Genomic DNA, 13,073 nt, shown 5'->3' with positions numbered 1-13,073 from the left:
CGCAGTCAGAAAAATTCTTGGGTTTACCAGTTATTTTTAAATTTACAAAAACATGCGATTTTTGCCCAACTAAGAAAAGAAAGGGGTAAGTTGCAACAAACTCTGTAATTAATGAAAAATCAAATGGAAACGTTTGAAAATGTATAGTTTTTGAAACATTTGTGATGCCATGACGCATAAATCACCACTTGCAGTATTTTTTGGTTTTGTTCGAATTGAATTTTACATATTTTCTGTCAAAAATGTTTTTTAACCCACTCGAGACGGATTGCACACCGTGTGTGCAATGACTTTCCGAGGCTATAAGACCGATTGCACACCGTGTACGTGTGTGCAATGGATGTTGTTTTAACTTTTTCATGATTTTGATAAAACTATTGCACCAATTTTATTGGTTCTTGAACCAATCGAATCTGTAAAGGATTGGTAAACATAATTTGACAATGGTTTCACTGTGAATGAAAATGTTTTCAAAATATCTGGGGATGAAAATGACATAAAATTAGGCAGCGCAGACAGATTTTCGTTTCGTACAGTCTATTGTCGATGCAGACAATAGGGCATTTGCAGGCTATTTTTGCTGTTGTTGTAGAAGTTTGCGTTGTTGATTGTTTAGGTTATGGTGTGGAGAGAATAACTGAAATTGATATGCATCTTGTACCTGGTGTATAGCGTTTGTGTGAATTCCGTATTGTAAAGTCTTATTTTTAAATTCTCAAGATTTAAAGTGTGCTATTGGGTTCTTTAGCCCTTGGCGGGGAGTTTTAGTAGATTCTATTTTCACAAAGGTGTTCTTGAAATCTCTATCTTATAGTTGAAAATATTATTTACGGTATCTATCGAATGATCAAAAAAAATTTAAATTATTGGTTACTTTTTACTATTTATTTAAAAAAAACCCAAATGGAATAAACTTTAGCTCTGTAAGTGTTTGCTAATAATATCATCATCATTGAATTGAATTTTTTTTTCATGAAATGTATTCAAACAATCAATTAATGAATTTCTAGGAAATTCTAGTTTTATATTGCATTAAATTTTTAAAAATTTGAACGCTCCGTTCGATGTGCCTTCATAAAATGTTGGACAAATCACCTTTATTCCAATGTGCTATTCAGAAAAATGTACGGAAGATTATGTGATGAACACTAAATTTTTCATTGCATATTTTTTATGAAATATAGTTCTAAATTAATACAAGAATAAGTTAACCGAAGTTTAATAGTTAGACTATTTAAATAGTTCTCGGATAGAAAAAAAATCCACAGGAGAAAAAATTGGGTAGAAACCGACAAAGTAGAAACAATCGTCATAAATCACAAGGGTAAACACATTTTTATTGGAAAAAGTTTTAAAAACACTAATTGTTGGTTCAAACCACATTACATAATATTCTTTGCATTGTATTTTTTTCTTTTATAACCAAACAAAAATTGAAACGAAGGTTGATCATGTTTTAAATGGTGTATTTTCATTTTTCTGCCCATTGCACACCGTGTGTGCAACGCGGCTCCTCGAAATAATTTTATTTCGAGGAACGGACTGCACACACGGTGTGCAATGGACGTTTTTCGTAAATTTACGATTAAATTTTGAAAATTTCATTGTATTCATGTTTTTTAGATAAAAATAGATCGAATAAAAGAATAAACATTTTTGGCTCCTGGGGGACGCGTTCGAAAAAAGTAGCCGTCTCGAATGGGTTAAGAAAAGAGTGTTGATCTGCTGCATACATTTAGGGGTAAAAAATACTATAAAATATTCTATTATCTTAAAGCATGTAAATAAATCTTAGAATGGATAAAATTTTAATGTTAACAAACGCCTAATGCAAAACAATCACATCCCCGCACTTGGAAACGCGATTTATGAGATTTAGTTCTGATTTGCATTTTGTTGCATTTTGCTCCATACAGTTAACTGAATTATAAAAATATTTATTTTAAAAAATTAGGTGATTGTCCGAAAAATATTTATACACCAACAGTGTTGGTATAGGATAATGAAAGCAATATAAAGTTTGTAGGTGATATCATTAAGCCAATCCGTCATACTAGGTAAAGTTTTTTAGGACATCGAAAAATGTTAAAATTTGTACATCTATTGCTCGATTTTTAAAATTATTAATGAGAATCAAAAACTTTAAAAAACTCTTTCACGATGTTAAAAACTATGTCATGATCAATTTGTTACCATTCAATGATAACTTCATTACAGTATATTGAAAAAAAATTGAATGAGTGTTGTGGTATACAAATGTTGCATCTAACCCTGCTTTTGCATTTTGCCCCGTTTGACGGTATGCGCCCAAATGTTCCCACTTATCAGTAGGTATGCTATGCCATGGTTACTGTGGTAGATATGTCCTGTAGAGAGCATTTTTATTTAAAAAAAAATGATGAAAATGAATATGGGCTTCAAGCAACTGCTAGAAAGTAATGATTGAATATTGTTTGTTCAATTTAATGATCTTATGAACAAATGAGAAATAATAAGTTTTGTTCAATTATTATTAAAAAAAAAAGTTTGATTATGGTTTGTAATTAAAGCTTTGACTGTCACAAAATAAAGTGTGTAATCGTGGGTATAAAAAAAAATAAAAAAAGAAATGACAGCTTGAGTGGTGCTTGAGTGCAGGGGTGTCAGGTGTCCTGATTTATCAGGATTTGTCCTGATTTTCGAGAGACCGTCCTGATTTTTCAAAAACGCTTGAATTGTCCTGATTTTTGAAAAATGGCCCTTAAATGTCCTGATTTGTCCTGATTTTTAAAAAATATCCAAATCATAACTAAATTTATTGTTAAATCAAACAAATCTCAAAGAAAATAGTTTAAACCAGTTGAACCAATGAGATTCTTTGATTCAAATGACATTAAAATGAGGTTTTTCGATATTAACTGCAGGCCACCCAAGGTTGTTCTCACTTCAGTTGCATAATTCGAGGCGTTTTCAGCACCTATATTTCGCCTTTAGTTATGCAATCGGAGCAGAACTGCATTTTGTTTTCACCAATTCGGGGGTGTCCTGAAAAATCCTGATTTTTTCTTCGCGGTGTCCTGATTTTCGACAAAACGACCTGGCACCTCTGCTTGAGTGGCAAGTTGATGAGAATAAACTCATGAGAAGTGATGAATGAATTCGTGAGGTGATCTGAAAAGGATGAGCATACTGTTTCGACATTCCACATTCGGAATTTTGCACGGAAGGATGTGTGTTTTTGTAGCGAGATTTAGGATGGCCTGGGGAATCGTCGGTCTGGCAGAAAATATGGTTACTATTCACTCGCGACTTCGTTGTTGAAAAACTATCCGGTACAACTGTGTTCGATGTTTACTCTTGGGCTCGAACTCGCGGACATCATCTCAGGAGACAAAAGACTTGCCAACTGAGCTATATCACAAGCCCAGTGTTGGAGGTGATCTGCGATTTCGTTTAAGTTTATGTGATATTTTCAAGATTCAATAACATTTAATTGGAACTCAGGTTTTTAAAAATTAAATAGATCGAAAAGAACTAGTCTGTTAAGGCTACGATGATTTCATGAGTTCATTCAATTTCTGAAAATTTTTATGTAAATATACCTCGAAACCTTAAAAAACATTCAAGTCTTTTTTAATTATAAATTGTTATTTTCAATAAAGAAACATCGGGGCTAGTGCAAACGGATATCATCACAGTTCAACTTTCATATTCTTTCAAAAAAAAAAAAAATCTAAGTATACAGTGAGCGAAATAAGAATAGCACCACTATGTGTTTTGCTTGTAAAAATATGAATGATTGAAAACTACGAAAATTTTCTTCCACAGTTTGTTCTGAATTGCTTAACGGATAAATCAAGCATAAGTTTACTTTTTTTAGACGTAGAAATTGGCGTTGAGGACCAAAAATGTGAAAAAGGGGTGCGAAATAAGAATAGCACCACTTGAGTTTTTCAACAAAAACATGATTATTTTTAAAAATGTACTGTGTAAAAGTTAATAATAATGCTTCTACGAATTATTTGAATATAGATAACTGCATTTTAAGGAGTTTTCCAGAATTCCAAAGGTTTTCAAAGGTATTAAAAGGGGCTTTAAGAGATGCTCCTTTAACGTTAAGGAATTTGATATATGAGCTGTAATTCTTTACCAAACTACTTACTTTCTTCATTAAAATGACGTGAAATGATGAAACAAATATTCGGGATTAATTTTGAATCAGTAAAAATAGGTTGGAAATCAAAAACTTTGATTTTGTTCAGTAAACCGCACTTTTTCCAGTTTCAAGTCGTAGATGGCAGCACTATCTTGCAGTTAAAACCGAAATTAAGCTCACTATTGATTTTACAGGTTTATTTAGGCCCATATTCATCAATTTGAGGTATTTTCGCATCACATTTTTGTGGAAGTTCACGTTGCAGAAAGCTTTTTCGGATTTGAAAAAGAATCACCAGCACAAAAATGTACAACCCCTAAAATTCCTGCTCATCTCAACTTCCAATTCAATTACAAATCATACCAATAATACTGCTAGCCGTCTGGTCCATCAAGCTCCATCGCAAAGTATAACTTTATTCTGATAATCGATCCAAAAAATTCACTTTTAGTGACCTTGATGCAATTCTATTTTTTTTTTTGGATTTAGTGATCTTAGAATTTCCAAAGCGTTCACACGGTACATGTATTTATTTCATGACAAAAATCATCCAGCACTCCCTCATTAATCAAGGATATTCGAAGATAGGCATGGATTTGATAGCGAGATAGTACTGCCATCTATGACATAAAACTAGAGAAATAGCGATTGACTATTAAAAAACATTAGTATTTTTGAATTCCAACCTGCTTTTTGGATTCAAACTCAGCCTCAAATCAATGTTTCATCATTTTGCATCATACTTATGAATGGTTATGAAGAAATCAAGCATCTTGATAAAGTTTTAAGGCTCAAATATCAAATTCCTTAACGTTAAAGGAGCATCTCCTAAAACCCCCTTTTAATACCTTTGAAAACCTTTGGAATTTTGGAAAACTCCTTAAAATGCAGTTATCTATTCAAATAATTCTTAGTAGTATTATTATTCACTTTTACACAGTAAATTTTTAAAAATAATCATGTTCTTGTTGAAAAACTCAAGTGGTGCTATTCTTATTTCGTACCCCTTTTTCACATTTTTGGTCCTCAACGCCAATTGCTACGTCTAAAAAAAGTAAACTTATGCTTGATCTATCCGTTAAGCAATTCAGAACAAACTGTGGAAGAAAATTTTCGTAATTTTCAATCATTCACATTTTTACAAGCAAAAAACATAGTGGTGCTATTCTTATTTCGCTCACTGTACATGTGTCCCATTTATTGATGCAACTGAAAAAACATTGCTCTTTTTCAGATGTGTCAGTGCAAAGACTTTAAAATGAATTAAATACTTGTTCATGTTTGTATTTTTTATCAACTTTTATTTATATATCTGCAGTTTTTCTCCAGAATAAAATAATGCTTTGTACTTCAAGGAGTGTTAAAAAAAGTTAAATCGTAATTACCATCAAATTTTCTAGTTTATGGATTTTATGGCACAATTTTCCTTACGAAAAGTTATAATCTATTAAATATTAATTATAATACTGATATAGAAGACTGAACACAGACTTTTATACGAAAAAAATGAATCAATAGTCAATAAATTAACTTGTTTGTTTTCTGCAGCGAGAATTTACTATCTTAAACCAGCTCTCGGAATAGCCATTTCAAGTTCTCATGTCTGTTGAAGGCACTTGAGAATTTTTTCTTCAGATCCTCCTGTAGGTGAGCTTTTTCGTAGGGGAGAATGAGGATACTTGATCCCTGGGGATACTTGATTCCTTAGCTATATCTCGAAACTGGAATGTCAAAGATCAAATGTTCTAGAAAAATGTGCCAAAATGATCAAAATAACAATGCTTGTAGTTTAAAATTTTTTAACAAAATAATTGTTTGAGTAATTGAACTTTGTTTGAAAAATTTCACAAAATGTAACTTGAAGATCTTTTTTCATCACTTTAAAATGTTCCTTACATGGGAAAATTATGAAAAAAATATTTGTTCCAATGTATCAATCGTTCGAGCGTAAAATGAACTTTATAATGCCATATTTTCAAACCAAACTCTCAACTTTTTTCAGAAAAAGTTTTCTAAAATGTTAATTATGGGTACAATTGATCCCCCTTCCAAACGGCATATTCTTCGTTATGATTGCTGATTACGAAATTACTAATATTTATCCAAAAACTAATATTTATCAAACAATTGTCTGAAAAAAGAGCAAAAATAATTAATTTTCTCTTAATTATAAAAAAATAGCGCCTTTAAGTATGCAATGTTAATAGCGTTGAGACAAAGCTATAGAATTTTCTTCTTATGTCTGCTGTAAATAGTGAAATGAGAACAAACATGACCAAAATAGTCAATTAACATTCTATCTTGGGGTTTTGTTTGATTTTTATACAAGGATTAGGGCTTCCTGAATAAAAGATCAAGTCTCCTTCAATAGGGGATCAAGTCTCCCCTTACTTCAGAAAAATCGCATTTTTTTACTCCCAAGAAAATGCTTCTAGTTCATATACGGGTTCAAGTATCGTTCTAATTTTTGGAGCATAGAAACTTGAAGTTACAAGCTATCAGAAAATGTCAAAGACGGCGAGTTGCTAAATTTTTCCAAAAAGATATGGTGAAAATAAGAAAAGGGGATCAAGTATCCCCACTCTCCCATACTTATAATATTTATATACTTAAGTGTTTTAATCGGGTTTATAAAACTTAACGTTGCTTCAGCCGGCAAGCACAAATAGTAATACGCATTAGTTCAGCTTGCCGTTCTTAAGCAGCAAAATGTTTGTTGTTTTCATCCACCAAATGCACAACTTGAATCTTTTCGTGAGCAGAAAGAGCTCAGACTGAACTCAAACTTCTGGTGCACTCCATTTTACGGTTTCCCATTTCGCGGTTCATACAAAAGTCAAGTAAAAATGGGTTCTTAAAAAATCCTCACTTTCATCGAGATGTGCGCCTGGGTGATATGCTACCCGGAGGCAAAAGATGTTGTATTCCAAGAACTTCGTGTTTTTCGAGGTGCTCCTTCCTCGGACTACCTCGACTAGCCGGGGTTGTTTTGTACTACATAGACAGATCAGAACCGAAGGGTTCTGTAACTTTCTTTTAAAAATGAAATCAATTTCTGTTTCCAATTGTTAAGTGAGATTTTAATTGATTACCGCAATTTGTCCTAAAGTCGAACCTTTTCTATATAGTCATCCCGTCAATTGATTGCTGGAAGCTTTTCTCATTAGCAAACAGAAATCGGCAGCTCTCAGGGGGAATGATCGGCCTTGTTTACAAGTATTGCTGTGGAAATGAGCCATTCTCTGCCTGGACCTGTCTCGACGAACAACGAAACGGCAGCGCTCCAAGCCATTGATTGCCATCGCTTGACAACAAGACTATTCGACGCTTTGATAAATATCCTGACATTAACCAAAGCTTGACAGCCGACCAACAGACAGGCCCCTCCTTGGGCTGGCGGCAGCAGGATTAATCCGGCAAAATTAACTGGCGACCATCACACAAAAATGGCCGGCCGGATGTTCAACACGCAGCTGTTCGATTTTTATTGGGGACACTTTGAGTGATTCGTTTCGGTAGGGGCACAAAAGTTTTTTTATTGACCCTTCATCAGATAAATCACTTCTAATTTGTTTTGGTTTCAGTTTTTTGTATCGAACCTTTGATATCATTCTTCAAAAATCTTGGCAAGTTTCTGTCGGTGATTAACGAAAGAAAATTTCTGTCATTGAATATGTTTTTTCTTGCGAATTTTGAAGATTAGAAAATCAAATTGTTAACATAAATTTTCAAAATTGGCAGCTAATCGTTAGTATTGATTTATTGAGAAATGGAACATCGATTGCCTGAGTAGCTAAGCCCCACGTCTCACAGCGGAAACGTGACATGATTTGTGAATGTGTGAACGTACGAGTATGTATAGGTATGTCTTAAATAAACAAAAGAAAAGGTTTTCGAGGTGTTTTTTTTTTCGTTTTTCCGAGCCAACGGCGTGTTCCGGCATGACAATAATACCTGAAAACACCACAACGGCATGTTTTCCCGGGCCACACGACATAATGAAATGACATATGAGCCGGGTCTGAGAATTGAACGAACAGAAACCGTAAAACGAGCCCGGCAAAGGCCCGACTATTTGAATATTTCAGTAGTACCGTCGTCTGTGAAAGCTCACGTGCTTGCCATATTCTCGAGCTTTCAGTTTGCCTTCCTCTTCAGTTGGTATGTTTTCCCTTGACGAGAGTCGTATTATATTTCGCGTGATTGGCATCCACGAACTTTTGGCAGAACGAACCGGTTTAAAGATTTTTTAGCTTGAAAACTCGTGTTAGATTTTGTAGCTGCAGGAAAAGTTTGCTAATGATATCGTGATCGAATTTCAAAAGTTTTTATGAATCCTTTTGGGACCTTGCTTGATAAATGTGCGAGATAGTTTGTGGCTCGCATGATAGTTCTTATGGTTTCCAGAAATCTTTTAGGGAACCGGAAAACGTTGAACGCATGTGCTCAAATATTCGGTAAAATAAATTTAATTTGTGAATAATTACACTTCACATTATGACAAATTCATTCATTTGATTATTCAATGAGTTAAAATAGATTCGGATTCTTCGTTTACTTCGTTTGACATCCCATTATGCGATTAGGAGCTTACCCATGTTTCAAATAAGATTATTACTGTAAACTGGGGGAAATTTGATCACCGGAGTAACTTTGATCAACCTGAAATTTTTGCAGATAATCATCATTAACAAAGTCTGAATTTAAAATACCTGAAAACTGTTTTCTACGTTTGAAAGCCTATAAATTAAGTTTCAAATAGGCTTAATTTGGTTTGTAGTGAGAGCTTTTTTATATTACTTTCAATCTAATTCTATAGATTCAAAATAACTGATTGACTCACAAACAAACACCTCACCTGATAAAATGTTATCATTTAGAAGCATATAGGCTGTTTTATATGAAAGTTTTACTCATTTCCTTTTCAAAGGTATAGTTAAGAGTTATTTTTATGGTAATTCTATGATAATTTATGGATATTTAAAAAAACGGACATTTTCTATAAGATAGCCTGTATAGAACAAATGGCTAAAAGCCCTATCAAATGGTTCAGTTTCAATAAAAAAAGAACATAGTAATAGTGGGAGGACCTTGAGAATTGTATGAAGGTAAAATTTCATGTAATTTTTATACCAAACAATATTGAGAAATGATTATAATTTTTGCCTATAAATGTATGCAACAACATGTCCATCTTTTGAGTATATTTGATTTTGAAAGAATACGTTGAATTCCATTGAATCCAAACAAAAAATTGCTATTATTGATGTTTGAAGCCTTTACAAAATCACACTTTACGTAATGAATTATTTAAAATCATTTTTTTGAAGGTGATTTGGTGTCCAATAGAATCTCGTAGGAATGTGTGGATCCTTCACAGACTCAAATTGACTAGGGTAACGGACTTATTTTGGACCAGGCACATATTTTGAACCACCTTGCAGCTTTTTTTTACAATCTTTCTCTCAGAATTATTTATTTATTATTATTAGGTATTCATATTGTTTATTTTTGCAACGTAAAATATTACTATCTGGAGTAAATATTCCATGTGTATTTCTTCTGTTACGCAAAAAAACAAACCGCAGCAGTTTAATATTTTATACCGACCCATGTATGTAGGTTTTTTTATTTAGTTTTCCATAGGCCCATTTGAAACACAATTTTAACGTTAGTCTTCGCCCTGTCTGTTTTTTTTTAATTCATCTGCTGCGCATCACTTGGGCCATACGTTCACGCTAACTTTTGGCTACCCCTTAAAGGCGTAATATTGACCCGTTATTGAGAACCTCCACGATCTGTCAAATAACGGGTCATTTTGTCGGGTCAATATTACCCCTTATTTCGAAAAGCTTAAGTCCGCTTCAAAGGGGTAGGTTTAGATGTTGTTACATGCATAACGTTGCTATTCGTCCGGCAAATTGCCAGCGATGAGAAAGATTGTAAGTATTTCATTGAATATTTATATTGATTCCTTTCTGAATTATTTCTTCTTGTTATTTCAGGGCTGCACAGTTCAGAATTAGAGTGTCCTACCCGGGATTTCCCGGTCGGGAATTCCCGGGAATAAGAAAAACTCGGGAATTCCCGAATCCCGGGAAACGCTTAAAAAATCCCGGGAATTCCCGAAGCTTGTAAAATGTTCTAAATTACTACAAGTTTACATGATCTAAATTGGAAAAATGAATCATATTGAGCAAGGAAGATGATAGTTTTACCACTGACCGTTGACTAGACACTCGATTTCGTTGGTTGGATAATTTTTCCAACAGTACGCAATATCGATTCCAGAGTGCGCATCGATTGATTTGAGAAATGCTATCCCAGTTAGAAAGTGCCATTCAATTTTCAAAAATAAAGGCAATTTCTACGATCAAATCTGGCTAAACAGGTTAATTTTTTTGTCGGTTTTGCAAACCTACAAACTTTGTCAAAAAAAATAGCCTGAAAATGGTTGAATTTGTGTTCTAAGTGTAACGTCGTGTGATTAGTGACCTTGATGGCTTAGTCTTAAATGTTTTTATTTCTTAAATCTGGTTAACACAAGGAATTTGATAAAAACATGTTTTTCCTATCGAAAACTTAGTGTAACAGTGAAAAACGCCAAAGAATCTACAAAACCAATAATGAAATGCTACGGAAAGAATCTTAATGTTCTATTTTGCAACACTCATCATTTAGAACCTCCGTTTTGGATACTGTTTACAGTAGCAAAATCATCAGCAACGAAATGACATATTGTTAAACAAATGGATGTTCGATGAATAACAGTCTAGCTAACTAACTTCTACGGATAGTGAGAATTCTTTCTCAATTATTTCAAATTTTTGCAACTAGAATCAGATCGGTTTTTCGGTTAAAGACTTTGTTTTTGGGTCTTTGGTTTGCTTATTGAATTTTTGACGCATTAAAATAGTTTGAATATTCTGCAATACTTGGTACTACTTTAAATTTAATAATACCATATTGATAAGAATTCATACGCAGTAGACGATTAAGATCTCCATGTTCAAATCTTCATTTTCAATTTTCCCGGGATCCCGGGAATTCCCGGGAAAAGGATCGTCAGATTTCCCGATTCCCGGGAACGCTAAAATGGCCGGGAAATGGACACTCTATTCAGAATGAGCGTGACTAAAGTAAGCCGATATTTGGAACTCGATTAGTGGCGGACTAACATTCAGGTTAAATTTAAATTTTCAAATATTTTAAGTTTTTTTAATGTTATTGTCATTTAAATAAATAAACACATAAAACATGATATCTTGTTGTGATTAATTTCCCAGCAATCATATTTCCCATAAGCAGCTCCTGAAATTTCCACCATACGAAAGCCTTTCAAATAAGGGGTAATTATCATCTGCAGGCATTTGGAATAAGGGGTAATTTTCATCCGCTGAAGCGTTATCAAGCTAAGTACCCCTTAAAGGGTAAAGGGGCTGTATCCGGAAAAAGGAGTTCTCCCAGTCTTATTGAATAACGGGTCAAAAGTATTCGTTAAGGGGTAGCCAAAAGTTAGCGTGTTGGTAAACTTAATTTCTACTTGAAAACACATTGAAGGCGGATTTGCTTCTATCAGTCAGCTTTTGCTGGTTTCTAATACTTGAGAAAAACGATGATTAACACATTTATTCCACTGATGGTGACTTCATTTCTCCTGACAATCACTGGCTTATCCGGACATTCTATTTAAGAATAATTAGACAAAGTTTGAAATAAAAACACCAGCGAAATATTAAAAATATTTTTTTTTACCACCGGAGCGAAAAAAACGTCAGTTGCCAACAAGCCATGGCTTACTCCAATGAGGTACATAGAGAGGTGGTGAGACAGGTCCTGTGCAAACGTAGTGGTAAAGTTTTTTTTTCAGTAAACAAAGTTACCATGACTATGGGTGACGTCACTACTGACCCAACAAAACGCCGTAGTCGGCTGTTTTCTGGTAGTTACCAAACAAACATTCAACAAGCAAGAAATGGTTATTTTTTTTCCATTCGATTCGGTTCCAAAAGTTCTAGAAATTTATACAGGTTGATTGAAGTGGTGATCTAACCGGTGTCAGTGCAAATTTGCAAGAAGTTTGACGTTTTTCAAGTCACATGATTAAGGATGATTGAAAACTATAATAGGCATTTGTGATGCTCTTGAAGGTCCCGCGATGATCGAATCTGGTTATGATGAACTGGATAGATTTTGGCATCGGTAGTGGACTTGACGCCATCGTGACACTGCTCAGCTGCTGTGTGGATGGACTTTTGACCGGAACAAAGATTATCTTTCCATGCCTTCATCGACGAGCTGTGTGCGAGTATGGAATCCACCAGAGCAGCTCTCATTGCTTGCTTCCATTTTCGCATTACGCAGGTAAGAATCCACTTTTTTTTTAATATAAACTCTAAATTAATTATAAAAAAATGTTTCCTGAACAGACAATCGAAATACTGGGTCGAGGTGCGGAACTAACGTCCGACCCAAGTTCACTACTGCAGCCATCGCATCGTCCGGGTTCAGCGCAGAGCGAACTGGGCTCTGGCACAAACAGTGTGGAACAGCCCGCACCCATATCGATGACCCGTATCTGAGGTGCATGTTCTCGTTCCTAGCGCATGAAGAAGATGGGTTCGAAACCGTAACCAATGAAACGGAAATATCCCTTTACGATCGCATGGCCTTTGCTTGCAACTTCCTCTCCGACTTGAAGCTGCCGAATACATTAAAAAGATTGTGAGCAATGCATAGTTTAAATCTTAAAAATGTATCAATTATTCAACAATGCATTGTATATCAATCATAATATATATTCGTGTTTCGAGTAAAGTATTTAAGAAAAAAAAAGAAAAATCGAGAGCAATAATTAGTTTTCAGATATTTTTAAGAGTTTATCACATCATTTAACCTTTCTTTTGAACTAACAGAAAAGGTAACACATAACCATGCC

At 34.1% G+C, this 13,073-nt stretch overlaps 1 protein-coding gene across 1 annotated transcript; it reads left to right on the top strand.

Moving 5' to 3' along the window:
• The first annotated feature begins 12,290 nt into the window (after positions 1-12,290).
• On the top strand, positions 12,291-12,863 carry LOC129752775 (GATOR complex protein MIOS-like). The gene is made up of 2 exons (XM_055748544.1): positions 12,291-12,499; positions 12,565-12,863. Exons 1-2 carry the CDS (start codon positions 12,310-12,312, stop codon positions 12,861-12,863), a joined length of 489 nt encoding a protein of 162 aa, XP_055604519.1. The 5' UTR covers positions 12,291-12,309.
• Positions 12,864-13,073: the final 210 nt, after the last annotated feature.

The sequence above is a fragment of the Uranotaenia lowii genome, chromosome 3 (assembly GCF_029784155.1).
Source record: "Uranotaenia lowii strain MFRU-FL chromosome 3, ASM2978415v1, whole genome shotgun sequence".
Lineage (NCBI taxonomy): Eukaryota > Metazoa > Arthropoda > Insecta > Diptera > Culicidae > Uranotaenia > Uranotaenia lowii.
The sequence above is the reverse complement of the archived record's forward strand: the minus strand, read 5'-3'. Positions and strand labels throughout refer to the sequence as shown.